At 52.7% G+C, this 18,126-nt stretch overlaps 2 protein-coding genes across 3 annotated transcripts in view; both read left to right on the top strand.

The window, feature by feature from the left end:
- Window positions 1-3,583, top strand: part of SLC7A8 (solute carrier family 7 member 8) — a gene marked incomplete at its 5' end in the record, with an annotated part of 48,239 nt that extends 44,656 nt beyond the window's left edge. For both annotated transcript variants that reach the window (XM_084239674.1, XM_084239675.1), the window contains 3 exons: window positions 38-187; window positions 2,723-2,900; window positions 3,402-3,583. In XM_084239674.1, the coding sequence (XP_084095800.1) occupies window positions 38-187; window positions 2,723-2,900; window positions 3,402-3,562 (489 nt within the window). In that variant the 3' untranslated portion in view covers window positions 3,563-3,583. The remainder of the gene's footprint in view (window positions 1-37; window positions 188-2,722; window positions 2,901-3,401) is intronic.
- A 7,970-nt stretch (window positions 3,584-11,553) lies between these two features.
- Window positions 11,554-13,017, top strand: CEBPE (CCAAT enhancer binding protein epsilon; the record flags this gene model as incomplete). The annotated part of the gene is made up of 2 exons (XM_084240553.1): window positions 11,554-12,063; window positions 12,656-13,017. The coding sequence occupies 2 exons, from the start codon at window positions 11,554-11,556 to the stop codon at window positions 12,989-12,991; spliced, it is 846 nt and encodes a 281-aa protein (XP_084096679.1). The 3' UTR covers window positions 12,992-13,017.
- Between the last annotated feature and the right edge of the window lie 5,109 nt (window positions 13,018-18,126).

Below are 18,126 nucleotides of genomic sequence, written 5' to 3'. Positions count from 1 at the left end.
TTTCTGATCACTGATGAGCTTTTCACATTCCTCCCAGTGCCTCTCGACCCTGCTGATGCTGGTCACCAGTGACATGTATACTCTCATCAACTATGTGGGCTTCATCAACTACCTCTTTTATGGGGTCACAGTTGCTGGACAGATAGTTCTTCGCTGGAAGAAACCGGACATCCCCCGCCCCATCAAGGTGCGAGACCTCCTTCTAGGGTCCCCTCTCTGTCTTCTACTGGTTCTGACTGCTGCTGAAATTTTTTTTTTTTTTATTGAAGTAACATTGGTTTAGAACATTATGTAGGTTTCAAGTGTCCAGCATTTTAAGTTGACATCTATACATTATGTGCAATGGCCCGCAAAAGTCTAGTTCCCATCCACCATGGAACCAATGCCCTTTACCCAATTTACCCATCCCTTCTACTTTTTGTACTGTAATCTAAGGGTTTGTTTTTGTTTTGTTCTGTTTATTCATTTGCTTATTTATCTTTCTCCTTCTGTCTTACTTCACTTCACTTAATGCCTTCTTGGTCCATCTATGTTGTCAAATGTCAAATGGTGACATTTCATCTTCTTTATATATGACTAGTGTTCCATTGTGTATATATACCACATCTTTATCCACTCCTTTACCCAGGGATATATCTTGGCTCTTGTGAGTAATGCTGCAGTGAACATTGGGGAGTGGGCGTGGGCGCTTATATCGCTTCACCTTAGTGTTTTATTTTTTTGGACAGATCCCCAGAAGGGGAATAGCTGGATCACAGGGTGTTTCTATTCTTAATTTTTTGAGGAACTTCCATATTGTTTTCCATAATGCAGCTTAGATTTTTAAATCACCATGTTCTCGGTGCTGAGCACAGGTCACCATCTCTATGATGGTAGCAAACCTTAAGCCACAAGAGTTGTATGTGAATGGGGCAGCCATTTCCATTCTCCACCGGGGTCAGGGCCAGAGCAAGCTGCATCAAAGAATAAGTTAGAGTCAGTGGTGTTTTTGTCACATCCTTCTTTTGTTCCCTACAACTCTAGGTCTTAAATGCCAGCTGATCTTTCATAATTCCCTTCTCTCTCTAACATTGTCCTGGGCCCTCTAGTCTGGGCAGTCTCCTCGCTCTCCCTCCCAGGGGCTGGGTTTCCTTCTGCTGTGTCTCCATCCATGCAATGAGTTTCCAGAATGAGTTTCCTCCTCCCAGCTGCCTATGTAAAGTCCCTTTTTTTTTTTTTTTTTTTTAATGCTACCAAAGGCCTTTATTAGTGGCAATGGGAAGGTGGGTGGGGAGGGCAATATGACAGCTCTGGCTCTGGGGAAGTTCCAAAGGCCTGAAATTGAAGGAGATGCCTTAACATCCAGGGAGAAGCATGCCGACCTCAGTTGTGCTCGGATTCCTCCTTGGAGTACCCTGTCTTTGCGCTTGAGGATAGACTCAGTAGCTGGGCACCAAAGACATGTGGCCGAGGGGGCAGGAGCCCTTCCCTCTGCCTCCGTACATTAGGGGGACCAGGATGACACACCAATACCAGCCAAAATACGGGCCTCAAGCACTTCTTCTTCCTTGAAGCATCCCAGTTCACTTCGGCATTCCACAACCCTCCTTTTTTAAACTATTGTGGCCTGACACATAGTAGGGTGTCTGTTGAGCCTATTGATTGCTACAAGAAATGACTTTGTGATAGCAATAGATGGACTGCTTAGGACAAAATATGCTTGCTAGAACTCTCTGGGTTCTCCTGTAAATCAGGAGAATCGAGCACAGCCTTAAACTATTGAGTTGTCGGAAAAGTCATGATGTACTTTTGCTTGAAAGGCAAAAAAAAATATGCCATGACTTTTCTGACAACCTAATATTTGAACAATTCTGATTCTGGAAACAAAAAAACTAGAAGATTCTTCCAGCTGAGAAATCCAGGGCTCTCCAAATCTGTTTTCCACTGCCACTGCTCTACCACTCTTAGAAAGACTGCTGGAGGGAAAAGGAGATGGAATCGCCCTGTCTCCCCAGCACAAGCAAGCTCCCTGGGAGGAGCGGACAGGAGCAGAAGGGAGGCTGAATCCGGAGACTTGGAAAGCTCTGCTGGGACTCCCACCAGTGTCTACAGAAGGGATGAAGCCCAGAGAGTGAAGCTGCTGCCTGAAGTAGCCAGGGCCCCAGGCTGCTACTAGCTAGGTCTCCTGACTCCTCAGGTCTTGGCAGGTTTATCTCCTCAAATTGCTAAAAGCAAATTGGGGCTGACCAGGGTGAGAGGGAGGGGCACTCACCACACTGCGCCCCGATGAGGCTCTGCCTAAAAGTAGGCAAGGTGGGGAGCCCGCTGACTCAAGGTGGGGAGCCCTCCTTCTTCCTCACTCATTTCTCTGCTTCTCCTTCACCACAAGACCTCAGCAAGTGCACCCATATGCCAGCAGGCTCACCTGCCCTGAGGGATTGGGGGCCTCTCCTGCTGTCTCCAGCACTGGGCAAGGAGGAGACCTTGTTTGATCCTGCTCAGGGGAGGGGCCTGGGGACGAGGTAGACAAGGGGGACTGAGCCCTCCCTCCTCTTCCTGACCAAGTTCACCAATACTTGTTGAAGCAGCAGTTGCCGGGTCAGGACTCCTGGTGGAGAAGCCACAAGGCTGAGGGAAGTCCAGCCTTTGCCTGCAAAGTTGCTTGCCTGTGGGTGAAGAGGGAGGATGCTCTGACCCTGTGGGCCGTGGGGCTCTCACAGATAATGGTGACTCTGTTCCACAGATCAACCTCCTGTTCCCCATCATCTACTTATTGTTCTGGGCCTTCCTGCTGGTCTTCAGCCTCTGGTCAGAGCCCGTGGTGTGCGGCATCGGCCTGGCCATCATGCTGACAGGAGTGCCCGTCTACTTCCTGGGTGTTTACTGGCAACACAAACCACAGTGTTTCCATAACTTCATTGGTGAGTCGTTGCAGGCTCTGGGTGGCTACAGGGCCTCCTGGTCTGGTGTAAAGTGGCCGGTGGCCTGGCAGGGAATACCTAGGCTGATGCACAGAGCTCTGGAAAAGGAGTGTGGGGGTGGGGGACCGGGTGGCAGGAGAGGGGCAGCACACAGGAAAGGGAGACACCTTTCCAGAGGCCTCTGAGAATAGAATAGCTGGTGTTTGCACGTCGACCTTAGACCTGCAAGAGAAGGCAAGGTGATAGCTATCCTGCCAGAGCTGTCTAGGGCCAGGTAGAGACCCCAGGTGATCAGTGGGTGTGGGGAAGCTGGCGGACTGGGGTCTTTATGAGAAGGGGTAGCTGAGGGAAGCAGATGAGGTGGCCAGTCCCCTGGAAAATAGTCTCGTAGGTGCTGGTGGCTCTGCTGAGGCAAAACCTGAGGTGGAGAGCCAGGAAGGACCCTGGCCTGGTTGGTCAGCTGGTGGAACGCTTATCATTGATTGTGACCTCTTCCCTCAGAGTGGATGACCCTGGTGAGCCAGAAGATGTGTGTTGTTGTGTACCCTGCGATGGATGGGGGCTCGGGGACAGAGGAGATAAACAAGGACATGGAGGAGCAGCAACAGCCCATCTACCAACCCACTGACTCCAAGGACAAGACTTCAGAGGAGCAGCCCTAATCTTGAGGAACCCCATCCCTCTCAGCAGGCTCCTCCCTCCCTCGACCCCCTTTCTGCCTTCCCTGCCCAGGTCCCCCCAACATACACACACACACTCCTCTGTCAAGCAGGGGCAGGACCTGGGTATGGACGGTGAGACACTAAACCAAGACTGACACTATACCCAAAGAACCAGCCTCTCACCCCCAGGACCTGTGTCCAAAGCCCCCCTCCAGGCCTGTCCACATTCTGTTAGAGGAGAGTGGAGCTACCAAGGGTGACTCCAGGATCTGCCCTCTGTCCTGGGCCCACACATTATATTTCCTCCTCTAGAACTTGAGTACCCTACTGCCTTCCCTCCCCACTCCTGAGCCCAGGGAGGCCTCAGCTCAGAGAGAGGTGGTAGCAACTGTAGTCAGTTAGGGAGGGACAGACTCAAGCAAATTTGTCACCATTGAAGTTCAGCTGGAGAGATTCAAATCTCCCTCCCTTCTTCCCTCCCTCCCTCCCTTCACTAGGGACCCAAGAAACCAGAGGGGATGCTTCTCTCTGCCCTGTACTCCTCGGTACTTCCCCAGGCCTCCTGAGCTCCCTGGCCACAGTCAGGTTCCTGTCAGGACACCACCTCCCCACTGAGCTAAGGACCAATGAGCAGGAGAACTGCCCCCGCCCCCCAAGCAGAGCCAGGCCTGTGGAACAGTTGGGAAAGGCTCGGATTGCAGAACCCAGCCCTGCCCCTGCCCTTGCCCCTGCATCCTGCCCTCAACTCTGTGCCAAAGCTTCTTAATACCAGAAAGTCTTTTTATTTTCAGCATAGTAGTAGACAACGTCTCTCTCCTAATGACAAAGTCGTTCTGCTTCTCCTCCCTCCCTATGCCCAGGGGAAGACTCAGTCAGTCACCCAGTTACCCCTGCAGCTACACCCTGACACACCCCCAGCCACACCCCCAGTGAGCTATTCGGGCTGCCCCATCATGTCCTTTTCCTCCTCCAGAACCAGACTGGGTGTGAAGTCTCCCCGAGCCCATCAGGCCTGAAATCCAAGCCAAATCAGCCTTAAGTCACCTCCCATCCAAGAATCAGACCTAAAAATACTCTCTTATTTCTAAACCCAGGAACAGACCTGGTATGAAATGCACTCTGGGAGGAAGGGAGGGAGTTAAGGAGGGTGCTGTTCCACTTCCCTAGAGGTGCCCATCCCATAAACTTGGAGACTGTTCCGGAGAAGGTGTCTTCAGAAAAACAGTTCCAGCCCCCTCCCCAACTCAGATAACCCCCACTGACAGTCCCACCGCTGTCCTGTCTGGGCAGCCTCCAAGGCAGGATGAGAGGGCAGTGGCAGCCTGGCACCTCCTGGAAGGCCCTGGGAAAGGCAGGTCTCTGTGGCTTGCAGACTCCCAGCATCCTGCAGGCTGAGGCCACTTTGCCTGTGCTCCAAGGGAAGGCTTCCGCACCACCCCTGCTGTGCTAAGGACTAGGATCCTTTTATCCCACAGCAAGATTCCCTGGGCACCCCACTCTCCATCTTTTCTGCTTAATACTGGAATACCTGGGGAACCACTCCTGTCCCAGACAGACCTCCCAGCTTCCACCTGCCTGCCTGACCTCAACTTGCTGAGATGCCAGGACTGGTCAGGAGAACTAGGGCTGGCCCCTGGGGGGTCAGGGGACCATCCTCCTATACCCTCATCTCATTCCTCTACCCTCCTATTATTGTTTTTTGTAAAGTGGATGCCTTACTTTTTGGATAAATATTTTTGAAGCTGGCATTTCTATTTCTTTTGGATTTTGTAATGTAAGGTTGGTTGTTGTTGTTTGGGGGCGGGGGGGTGGGGGGGTTATTACACCAGAATAATACTCTTCTGTCTTTCAGTTAATTTAGGCTTTAGAAGGTTTTTTGTTTTGTGGAGGCTTTTTTTTTCCTTTTGATGTAATAAAATTTTAAATGGAAATGAAGTCTGTGTTATTGATAATTAAATGACCATCTGAGACAGAGTATCCAGGCATTTCCTATCTTACTCGGGAGTATCTGGTTGCCAGGTCCCTTCCAAGATGCCATTCCCAAAGGCCTGCTCTCCACCACCTCATTCAAATGCCACATTCAAGCAGCCACCATTCTAAACCAAAAACATTCTCATTTCTTCTGTGAAGTCATGAGTGTTACATGCCTGCTCTGGGCACGAAGCTGAGAGCCTACAGACTAGCTGGGTGGAAGAAACAGCCCTGTCCAAGCAGGGAATGGGGGTGACAGGACCCAGCTGAGGGAGGGAAGCCAAGGCAGGGCGGTCCCTCAAAGCGCAGTCAGCAAAGTCCTCTCAAGCCTGGACAGCCGAAGAGGAAGGGGCAGCCTGAACCTGTGGACAGAGGCAGAGGGGACTTAGGAGAGCAACCAGTGGTGTCCAAGGGTCCTGATGGGAGTGGGTGCAGGCAAGGTGGGTCTACTCAGCTGTCCAGAGCTTTCCAAGAGGAGGATTTCCCAGAGGAGGAAAGACTAGGATTGTTGGACTAAGACAAAGGAGGAAGCAGTTAAGATAGGGACAAATACCTCCTGGTGCTTTGCGTTAATTGCTGGAGGAAGTTGAGTGGATTAGACCAGACCTTGCTTGGAGCAACCTCCTCTGTGGGCAGCCCTCCCAGCTGCCTGTCCTGGGACGGCATCATTCTGGAGCCAGCACTGCTGACAGACATGGAGTGGGGGAGGAGAAGGGGTTAAGACATCACCCTTCACCATCTGGGACACTCTGAGGACACAGGCAGGCAAGATGCCTCCACTCGCAGTCTTGGCCTGGCCTCAGCACCCCCTGCTCAGTGGCTGGCATTCTAGCCCGAGACTGGAGACTCGCCTTTCACAGGGCACAGACACTAAACAGCAGTGTGTCCTTGGGCAAGTCACTTAACCTAGTAAGCATTTTCAGAGAAGGGGGGGAGAAAGGTTGAACCTAATCTCAAAGAGCTCTTCTATCTCCCAGCCCAAGGCTGTGAGGGCAAAACGGGCAGAGGCAGATCTTATGCAAGAGGCCATTCTCCAAGCCTCATATCCACCCAGGGGGACCCCTATTTGCCCAGCACACATACTTTTCTTTCCCTGGGCTGCCTGGGGTCTCCACCTTGTTGCCTATTCTGGTACATGCAGCACCGACTCCCCAACACCTCTCCCTTCTTGGAGACACTAATCCTGGGGGGCACCCCTCTCGCTGGGTAAGGTGACACTTGCTGATCTTTTCACCCCGTCACATGTTCAAATGTGGGTCTCCTCCCGAGCCACATGCACTTATTTTTAACCTAGACCTTTACCTTGTTTTAACCCAGTCACTTTAATGCTAGGAATTTCAGATACTCAGACCTTAGGCAATTTGGGAACCTTTTGGAGATGACTGCTTAGGCACTTACGTATTAATATAGCCACATAGCAAACTGTTTCCTAACCACTGGGTCCAAGGATTTTGCTATACACTGTGGGAACAGCAAATTTATATTCCTGAATTCCAAGTCAGCACCTAGTGCAAATAACTTGTTTTGTCATCTCCATAAGAATATCCACATGTGTCAGTCCACCAGCACTGAATTTCAATTCAGGCAATTTGGTCACCATAGCTGAAGAGATGGAAAGGATGGCTCTCTCCCTACCTTCAAGGAGCAGAGTCTGGGGGGGAGGAGGCACACAGCATACACGTGGGCCTGTCTCGGCATGGCTGACTGGGGGGCCTGGCAGGGGTCTCCATAGGCAGAGCCTGATCCCCCAGAGCATGTGCAGTGCCCAGTACCTCCATGCTCAAAAATGCTCCTCAAATGGAGGTGTCAGATGAGGCTGCAGATAGTGTGTCTGCTTACAGGACACCGATAAACCAGGATGACCAGTCAGGAACGGAGGAGGAGGTGACTATTTGCTGAGACCAGTAGCTTGCCCTACATAATCTTATTCAAAGTTTGATTAAACAAGCCCACAGGGCAGGCATTACTATTCGTACTGACATTTTACTAGGAAGATTAAAGAACTTGCCCAAGGTCACCGAGCTAGTACGTGACAGAGACAGAATCTGAGCCCAGTTCCCTCTGACACAGCACCGCCATGCACCCTACTGGAAAGACGTGGTGAAGGAGGTAGTATCGGAACTGAGAGCTGTTACAGCGTCACTAAGGTGATGCACATACATTTGTCAAGAGGTGTGTGTATATCCAACAGGAAGATTGTGCAGCAGCTAGGAGAAAAAGAGCCTGCTGACCAAGGAAGGCTGCTTCTGCTCCTGAGCAAATCTAGGAACACAAGAACCAACGACCCTCTCCCCTATCCCTCAACGGGCACTGCCCGCCCCCTGCTTCCTGTCAATCGCCCTCGCCTCCCATGCCCAGACAACAGCTCCTAAAAACCCCTTGGTTACTGGGAAACACTGATGTCAGATCATGTGCCAGCAACGTCTGGGAGGTGAGGGGCCCGAGATCTCTTATCTCCACATGGGCAGAGCTGCGACTTTCTCATTTCCTGCCTGCTCTCCTCCTGCTTATTTGCACTCCTCCTGCTTCCTCCAGCACCCAGTTCAGCCACTGCTGACATAGTCCCTGTATCCCAAAGGGGCTGACCTTGAGCAAAGAAGGCTCTCTAAGTCATCAGCTTCCCCTTACCCTATCCTCTCAGGCCTGGGGTTTCAATAACAAGCTCACTGTCATTTCCCTCCAAGACCAAGATAGCATCCTTGGATGACCTTGGGCAACTCAGCCTCTTAGCCATGTTTTCCTTGTTCAAAAGATTGGGATGGAAATGTTGTATGGGATTAGCTCAGGACATTATTTCCCCCTAACAAAAATACTGGGTTTCCTTGCTCACCTTCCTGGTTAGCTCACAGGGAAATGGATAGAATGGAAAAGTATAATTTTCAATAACTGAAAAAGCACACCAGAAAATGCAAGGCCTTAACCATTATTTCAAACTTAAGAGGGGATAGAGTTTTTTAATTATTATTATTTTTATGAAGAAGAACTGGGGTGGGTGGGCCTCTCTGGTGGCACAGCAGTTAAAGTGTTGGTGTTATCAAGCTATCTGCAGCCACTGCAGCACAAGTTCCCTAGGCTAGGGAGCTAAGCCGCATGGCATAGCAGACCTCTCCTGTCTTGCCCGCTGCTCCCCTCAGCAGTGTATTTCAGTAGATCTGCCTGTTCTGCTCCCCACTCCATCTCTGGTGAATCCTCTCACCCCTCCCCCAACCTCTGGCCTATGCCCCAGCTCTTTTTTTTTTTTTTCACTTTTAAAAAATTATATTATATTTTATTTTTTAACATCATTGTTCGTTTTTAAACAATATTTGCTTCCCCCAGCCCCTCAGGTGTAGCCCCCATAGAGTCTCCTTCCCCAAGGCACCCGTGCACCATCACCTCAGTCCCCTGTGCTCCTCCCTCCCTCCTTCTGATCCCTCTCCCTCCTCCTCCCCTGCAGTGTGTCTATGATTTATAATTGTCTTTTTTAGCTTTGTTTACACCCCAGCTCTTGTATGCATAAATGGATTAAAAAAAAAAGAACTGGGGTGTAAGCCAGAGGTGGAGGGGGGTGGTGAGAGGATTCACCAGAGAGAGGTAGGAGCAGAACAGGCAGATCTACTGAAATACACTGCTGAGGGGAGCAGCGGGAGAGACAAGAGAGGTCTGCTGTGCCATGTGGGTCAGCTCCCTGGCCAGGGATCTAACTCAGGTTTGTGATGATAGTGTTGAGACAACCCCTAGGGCACCAGGAAGGCCCCATGGGATAGAATTATTCCTCATTGAGATAGGCCCTGGCAGCTGATTCTCGTCTACCCACTCTCCCTGACAACTCCCAGATTGGTGGTTGAAACTGTACTGCAAGCCCCATTCCCACCATGTGTCCTCTTCCACCTTCTGGAAGTCCAGCGGCAAGTTGCCTGGTGCCAGGGCCCTAGAAAGCTGCCCTCTGCTGTCCACCATCTTCCTCACCACTACCCTCATTCAAAATCAGCGTTTGAAGCAATATTGCCACCTGGTGGTTGACAAGACAGTGCCATAAAACTAAAGCAGTTCAGCTTGCTTTGGTACTTGTTTGCCACAGTGTCCTTTAAAATGGTGAGCAAAGGGCCTCCTTGGTGGCGCGAGGGGTTAAGCACAGCACTGCGAAGCTGGCCACAGCCCCTGCAGCATGAGTTCGATCCCCGGCCAGGTAGATACCCACATGGTGCAGCAGACCTCTCCTGACTCCCCGCTGCTCCCCTAGGCAGTGTATTTCAGTCCATCTGCCTGTTCTGCTTCCCACTCTGTCTCTGGTGAATCCTCTCACTCCCCCTACACACACCTCTGGCCTGTACCCCAGTTCTTGTATGCATGAATAAATCTTAAAAAATAAATAAAACAAAATGGTGAGCAAGCAGAAATCTCCCCACCTGGTGACTGAGATCTCTCTCTGGTGCACACATACAAGTCTCTGTATTCCAGGTCAGAATTTCAGAAAAAGTAGCTCAGATCATGCATAGAATGCTTTTGGGAGACTCTAAGAGTAGTAACTTGCCTGCCTATAGGCAGCCCTGTTTGTATTTGCATCTTTTATTTTAGTCTTTGATGCCACATATATCCCCTCTGTTTATGCCCCACTATGGCCAGGCCTTGGTGTGCCTGACTTAAGATACCTGCCCCCACAGGGCCCAACAGCAGGAACCAGTGTCCTCTCCTTTTCACTGAACCTCAAGTTGCTTTTGTAGATTAAATTTGACAAGCAAAAGCAAGGCCACAGCCTGGGCCTCTGCCAGAGGGGGGCAGGGAGTTCCCAAAGGAAAAAGGAAAGGGAAGGGAGGACTCCCCCCACCACACACACACACACACACACACACACACACACCTGCTCACGAGAACAAAAAATGCAGAGATGAGCCCTGGGCTTCTCCTAGACACCCTGAAACAGAGCTCCAGGAAGAGATGATGACAAAAGAGAAGGGTTCTCAAGCCTCATAAGAGGAAGTGGACCCAAGAGACATGCATCGAGGTCAGAGAACGGCCATGTAGAAGGAAAGAGCAAAGCAAGCTGCAGCCAATGCCTAAGCCCTGTGCTGGGCACAGGAAATGTGGCAGAGCGCCAGACTGAGGCTCTGGCAGCACAGGGCCTGGAGGAGAGGCACTGAAGCCACCAGGGGAAGGCGGCTGTCAGCTCCTGGGCTAAACAGCCTGCCTGAGCCTGAGGCACAGGGCCCAAGTCCTGACCAGCCAAGCCAGGCAGTTGGGGACTGTGCCAGGTTGCTAAAGCTAGCCAGGGCTGGAAACACGTGAGGATTTGGGCCATGGCACAGACCTCATGCAAAATCTTAGCAAATGAGCATGCTTTGGGCCACGACACAGGCCACTATGTATGGCCTATTCCCAGAATCTATCACTAATTCCTAAACTACTCAACAACACCCCCTGACCTACACCCTGGAGAACGCCCTGGGAGGTGGGGCTACCCTTGGGGGTAGGTGGAGCTCAGCACTGTGGGGGACCCAGAGGGAGGTGTGTCAAGGGAGGAGCTCAGACAAGCCTGGGGGTCGGCCCTGGAAAAGGCTTTTCTCCCTTCATTCTGATTTGGCACTTCATTCTGCACAGAACGCTGGAAATTGGAGGGAGGAGACCTCTGGACCCCCTGGACTCAGCAGGAGGGGCAGACATTCCCAGAAGCATCACCTCCTAGCACTTTGGAACCCTGGCTTGGACCATAACCCAAGCGCGCCCCCACCTGCTAACTAGGCTGGGAGCCCTATTTCTCTAAGCCTACATCCCTCCCTCGGGTTGCACCCTGCCCCTCCCTGAGTCACCCCAGGAGAGAGGGGAAAAAAGGGAAGAAAAAAGAGGCATTGACTACAGAGGAAGGAAAAGGAAACAGCAGAGGAGGGAGGAGAGCCACACGGGAGTGTGTGACAGAAGACAGCAGAGAGGGCAGATCTAGGGCAGATCTAGGGCTGGGGGAGATAGAAAGGGCAGGGGAGCATCCAGAAGGGTGCCCCAAGAGCAGGGTAGCGGGGGCGGGGAGCCGAGGGGGCGGGCCAGCCATGTCCCACGGGACCTACTATGAGTGTGAGCCCCGGGCTGGCCAGCCGCCTCTGGAGTTCTCAGGGGGCCGCTCGGGGCCTGGGGAGCTAGGGGACATGTGTGAGCATGAGGCTTCCATTGACCTCTCTGCCTATATCGAGTCTGGGGAGGAGCAGCTCCTCTCAGACCTCTTCGCAGTGAAGCCGGCATCTGAGACCCGAGGTCTCAAGGGCCCCGGAACGCCTGCCTTCCCCCACTACCTGCCACCTGACCCTCGGCCCTTTGCCTACCCCCCACATACCTTCGGCCCTGACAGGAAGACGCTGGGACCTGGCATCTACAGCAGCCCAGGGAGCTACGACCCCAGGGCCGTGGCTGTAAAGGAGGAGCCCCGAGGGCCAGAGGGCAGCCGGGGGGCCAGCCGTGGCACCTACAACCCTCTTCAGTACCAGGTGGCACACTGTGGGCAGACTGCCATGCACCTGCCCCCGGCCCTGGCGACATCCAACCAGCCCCTGCGCGTCCTCAAGGTAAGAGCAGATCCATTCTCCTCCCTGCCACCCAGGGCTGGAGAGACACCCATGTGGATGGGGGGACTGTGAGCTGCCCACTGACGCTATGGGGCTGTGTTTGGTTTTGCTTTGTGCAGCTGAGGCAGCCCTGAGCCCTCTGTGCTCACCACCCAACCGTGACCCCTTTGCTTCTTTGTGATTTTACTCCCAGCCTGAACCTCACCTTGTGGCTGGCACCCAACTTGTCCAGCAGCTCCTGTAGCCAACTGACGTGCCCTGACGGGCCTTCCACTAGCTTCTCTGCTGCCCACCAGCCCTTTACTCTTGTTTCTCTGCCACCTGCTTCTAAAAGAGGTAATCACCACTGATGTAGACCTAGAGATTCCAGCTTGTTAGGAGGAAAGCACCCATACAAGGTGAGGGAGCACCAAAGGAAGCTGGGGTCAGAGCAGGAGACCCTGAACGCCTGGCCCTGCAGTGGCTCTTCTGACCTGGGAGCCAGGAGCTGGCTCTGTATCTTTATCCCTCTGATGCCCAAGTGTGGCCGCTGGATTCCCGTCTTGCCTCCACCCTGCTTCAGCCTCACCCAGACCCTTGCCTTCCTTTCTAGGCCCCTCTGGCCTCCGCAGCAGCCCCCTGCAGCCCCCTTCTCAAGGCGCCCTCCCCAGCTGGCCCCTCACACAAGGGCAAGAAGGCGGTGAACAAAGACAGTCTGGAGTACCGGCTGCGGCGCGAGCGGAACAACATCGCGGTGCGCAAGAGCCGAGACAAGGCCAAAAGGCGCATTCTCGAGACGCAGCAGAAGGTGCTGGAGTACATGGCTGAGAACGAGCGCCTCCGCACACGCGTGGAGCAACTCACCCAGGAGCTGGACACCCTTCGCAACCTCTTCCGCCAGATTCCTGAGGCTGCCAACCTCATCAAGGGTGTGGGGGGCTGCAGCTGAGCCTGGCTGGTGGATTGTGCACTGGCTCCCTGTCTGGTCCAATCCTGAGGATCCCCTCCCTGTTGGGGCCCTAGGTCCCCTCACAGGCGGAGCCTGAGACATAGACCATGGACAAATGGCAACGGGTGGCAACAGTGGGGAGGGGGGGGTGGGAGGGGGGCAGAACCTAGCATATTAATTCTGTGGCTGAATAAAATTGCACTATGACTTGGTGCTGGGGCTATACAGTGTATGTGTGGCTTGGGGGTACTCCAAGGGTAGGGAATGCATGTGGCTGGGTCAGCACACCTCTAGTTTCATGCCTTAATATTTGGAAATATTCTCAAGATATTCTGCTCACAGCCCTTCCCTAACACATCACTCAGGCACTGTGCTCTCCTCCCACCCCCACCCTGGGCCCACTCTGCCCTTCTGGACACTGAGGTCATCTCCCCTCTCTACCCCATTGAACTGGCTTCTGGATACCATCCTAACAGAGCTCTGTAGCTTGTGGGGAGACCCCACCCAGTCCAGTATGTCAGGCCTGTTGACCCTGCCCTGCTCTTTTACCTGGAGGTAAAGTTCTGGGAGCTCTGGCCCCAGGTGACCAAGAGAAAATTCCAGATGGCTTGACATATCTATGGCCCCTTAGCACTTGATCCAGCCTTGATGCCTTCTCTTCAGTTCCACTGCCTCAGCTATAAGATTGAACCCCTCCCCCCAGGTTTCCATCAACCTGCTCCCATCTTTAGCCCTTATTTCCTGGGCTCAGGTTCCCCAAAGCTTAAGAATCTGAGTGCTTAGGGAACAAATCACTTGCAAATGACCTCAAAACCAGTTTGTACCTGAAAAAACTGACCATGAGGTTGACAATTCACTGGTGCCAGCAAAGCCCCAGGTTGGAAGTGTTTTCCTTTTCTTAGAGGTCTAGTCCAAGAGCCTCCCTGGTGGTGCAGGGGTTAAAGACAGCACTATCAAGCTGTCCCCAGCCACTGCAGCATGAGTTCAATCCCCCGCAGGCTAGGGAGCTATCCACACGGTGCAGCATACCTCTCCTGTCTTGCCTGCTGCTCCCCTCAGCAGTGTATTTTAATAGATCTGCCTGTTCTGCTCCCCGCTCTCTCTGGTGAATCCTCTCACCCTCCATGCCTCTGGCTTACACCCCAGTTCTTGTATGCATAAATAAATGAATCTTTAAAAAAAAAAAAAAAAGAAGTCTAGCCCAAGAGCGTGACAGGCACTGCTAGAGAGCTGGAGTGGATCCTGTCTGCGGCTTACTAGCTGTGTGATCTTAAGCAAGATCTTACTTCTCTCCATGCATCAGTTTCCTCATCTGCAAAATGGGAGTCTGGTGGCCTCATAGTAGAGTTATGTTCACAGAAAACAGGACACGGTAAACAGGAATATGTGTGCTTATTCCCATTTTCTAGAACTGAAAGGACCTCAGAGATCTCCTCTGAACGTCTCATTTTGCAGGCAAGGAAACTGAGGCTTCAGAGAGGGGCAGGGACTTACCTTGTTCTACCCTATTGGTTAGAGTAGAACCAAAATGAACCCCATAAAATTACAAATCTCAGGAGGTGCTGCAAGAGAACTCAAGAGATCATCTGGTGGACTTTGTTCTCAGACAGGCAAGATAGAGTGAGCCACATTTGATAAAGGGGCTGAGGGCCAGAGGGGACAAGAAACCTTCTGTCCCTTCCTCGGTCTCTCTACTCCTCTGTGTTTTGCACTAGGTTGACTGATAACCCCATACAATAAATAATCAGGCATTGCCTGAGTTCTGGGACTGAGACCCAGAACATAATAAGGGTTAGTCCCCTATATGCTTCAGAGAAAGGCCGAGTTGGGGATACATTTCAGAGAGGGAGAGACCCAGAGTCAGGATCCTCCCAGCACACTCTTATTTGCTCTTTCTCTCCCCCCCCCCCTTTTCTACACCCCCATCTCCCTCCCATGTCAGAGCTGTCCCCATCTGAACTCAGTCCCTCTCCTGCCTTTGCCTCTGAGTCTCTCAGTTATCATCTCCCCACTTCTGTGCCTTGGATCTTGCTGCCCCGGGTCTGGTGAATGTATAGATCCCAACCTGGATAGATGGTTTATTCCCCTGACCAGGCACCTGAGTCAGAGGGGGAGGTGCCCCCTTTGTGGAAACCTGGGAGAATCCTGAACCTTCCTTTTAGCCCAGGGGAATGGGTTGCATAAGGGAGGTTTGTACAGAACACGGTGAGTGACTCAACCCCCGGATTTCCTCCTCTCCACCGAAGACCACTGGCCCTTGACTTATTTTTTTTTAAAGATTTATTTATGCATACAAGAACTGGGGTGTAGGCCAGAGGCGTGGGGGTGAGAGGATTCACCAGAGAGAGAATGGGAAGCAGAACTGGTGGATCCAATGAAATACACTGCTGAGGGGAGCAGCAGGTGAGTCAGGAGAGGTCTGCTGCGCCATGTGGGTCAGCTCCCTGGCTGGGGATCGAACTCATGCCACAGTAGCTGCCCACAGCTTCATAGTGCTGACTTTAACCCCTGTGCCAGCAGGGAGGCCCTGGCCTTTGACTTATTTTCAAGGTTCTGGGTGATGGGACCTAGGTTGCTTCAGCATCCACCCCTAAGTACTTTCCCACAGCTCTGGACTGTATGATATCTCAGGCCCCTCCCTTCCCATGGGGGCCTGGTGAAGGCTGGCACCGAGGGTGCAGAAGCACCGCAGACCCATGGTGAGAAGAGCGCCTCTACGGCAGAGCATATCCCAGGGAGATGCCAGGCAGCCAGAAGACACCCTTTATGAATGAGTCTTTTAACTTGACTTCAACTGGTTGGGCCAAAGCAATTTATTCAACAAGTATTTGTTTAACATCTTCTCCATGCCAGGCTCTTGCAAGGTGCTGAAGGGGTTGGTAAAAAAAGGCCATGAACAAATGTGCTGAGGGTCTTCCCTGCCCCTCCACCCCACTAAGGCGACTTCCTGCCCAGTGGGTGTCCTGCTGTATTCCAGGCAAAGGGAGGGCAGCAGGAGACAAAGGTAGATATCTATCCCCCAATACCCCACCATACAAGTACTCCCCACAGCTCCCACCCATGGGACTCCTGCCTGCTTCACCACTGCTTGTTGCTTTTCCTTAATCCGGTTCGTTCACACCTCTAGAAAGCACCTCTATGTTAAATTCATTAATTACCCTGTTTGACTATGCCCACTAGGGAGACTAAATAAACAAGGAGGTAAGGAGGCTATTTTAGCTGGGTAATCAAGGAAGGCCTTTCTGAGGAGGTGACATTTAAAAATGTTCAAGAAGAAGGCAGATGTGCCAAACTGGGGGGGAAGGGTGAGCACAGGCGAGAGCAAATGCAAAGGCCCTAAGTAGTCAGGCAGCTTGGGCTGCCAAGGTCAGCCCAGTCAGGCTAGCTGAGGAGGAGAAGGGGGTGGCAAGAACACCTCCCTTCTTCCAGGCAGAGCTGCAAATGACTCTCTTCAGTCCCTCTGAGGAAAGGACTGTCCCCTGAGCAACTGGGGTGGGGTGGAGCGCAGGTGTCCCATATCCCAGATCATCCTCTCACTGCCACCAGGGAAAGAAGCAGCAGGAAAGTGTCCCCCGCTGCACCTCAAGGGCAGTTAGCCCCTCCTCTGCCAGGCCTGGGGAAAGGTGTTGGCCTGGAAAAACAGCAAACCAAGGCCCAAACAGCACACACATGCATTCTTACTGCTTTAGAATTCACAGCTCTTAAGTAAAACTTATGAAGGGGTGAGGATGAGAGTGTCCTGAGCTGAGAGATGGAACCGTGGACCCCAGGAAAGCAGCTGGGGAGAAGGCAGGCTGTCTGGTCTTACCACGTAGAGGGAGGAAGCAGCCCAAGGTGAGGCTGCCAAGGTCAGCCTGGGGTGGCGGCTGCTTGTGAAAGCCGCTTCCCCACCTCGGTGCACACCTCCCACACCACCCCCACAGATTGCCACACGCCTGGGCCCCCAGGGCCCCCATCCCGGTGTTGCAAGATCCCGGTTGGGGTTGTGGAGGTGGAAAGGGGCCTCTTCACCTCCACCCCCCCCACCCTGCCCCAGGCCAGTGAGGGGACTTGGATGGAGGGGGGTGTATCGGCTGGGCTGAGCGTCTGTGTGCCTCCTCTTCAACAGGCCAGTCACTTCCTGTCACCTCACTGGTGCCCAGACAGCAGACCTCTGTTCACAGAACTCAGCTTGGGCTGCTCTAAAGTGCCAATGGTCCAGCCTGGACAGAGCTCCTGGCTGTCCTCTGTCAGCTGCTTCCTGGTCTCAGAAAAACCTCCATGGTGCATAAGAAATTCCCCAAAAACTACCCCACGGAGAGAGATGGGGGTATTTTCAGAGGAAATTGGTTGCAACTAGCCATCAATTCTAGCTTCAGAGTACATAGGGAGATTTGAGGGAAAGGCTTCCTAACAGAGAGGGGTCCACCTACACAGCTATGGCCTCCCCTTCAGGAATCAAAGGTAGGTAGAGGTAAGCCCTACAGATTGGGTCCGTCTCCCATACTCCACAAACCAAGCTTCACCCTGAAGCCCCACACTGTCCAAACCTCTGTTGCCCCCACACCTAGTATTGTGGCCCTGGCTGGGCCATCCAGCCCTGCTGCAATCGGGACGGTTTGCAAAACGCCTGCTTGCTCCCGCTTTGTCACCATCTGAGGTTAGGACTGTACTAGGGAGATAAGCTTAGCACCACCCACACGTCCCAAGTGAGACTGCTGGCCTGCTGCAATCGGGACGGTTTGCAAAACCCCTGCTGGCTCCTGCTCTGTCACCATCTGAGGTTAGGACTGTACCCCAAGATAAAGTCTAGCCCTGCCCACCAGTGCTGCCTTCAGACCTTACAAGTAATATGGCCAGCTGACAGAGCTCCTTGGGAAGCCCAAGAAGGCCCAGCTCAAAGGCCCTGGTCTTGCCTCTCTAGCCCCTCCCCTATCCTCAGCCTTGCACATTGTCCTCTTGTCCATCCTTTCTCTCACTGCCATCTACGCCCCTTACCGTCCATCTTCCAACTTTACCCTCCCTCTTCCTTTACCACCCTCCTGCCTTCTCACCATACTCTTCATTCTCTTAATTGTTCCCCAAATACTTACTGAACACCAACCCAGGCCCTGCACTTTGCTTGTCAAAGGTGCTACAGGACAAACAGGAGGGAC

This window comes from Talpa europaea (assembly GCF_964194135.1).
Source record: "Talpa europaea genome assembly, chromosome: 8".
Taxonomy (NCBI): Eukaryota; Metazoa; Chordata; class Mammalia; order Eulipotyphla; family Talpidae; genus Talpa; species Talpa europaea.
This window is presented reverse-complemented; position numbering and strand designations above follow the sequence as displayed.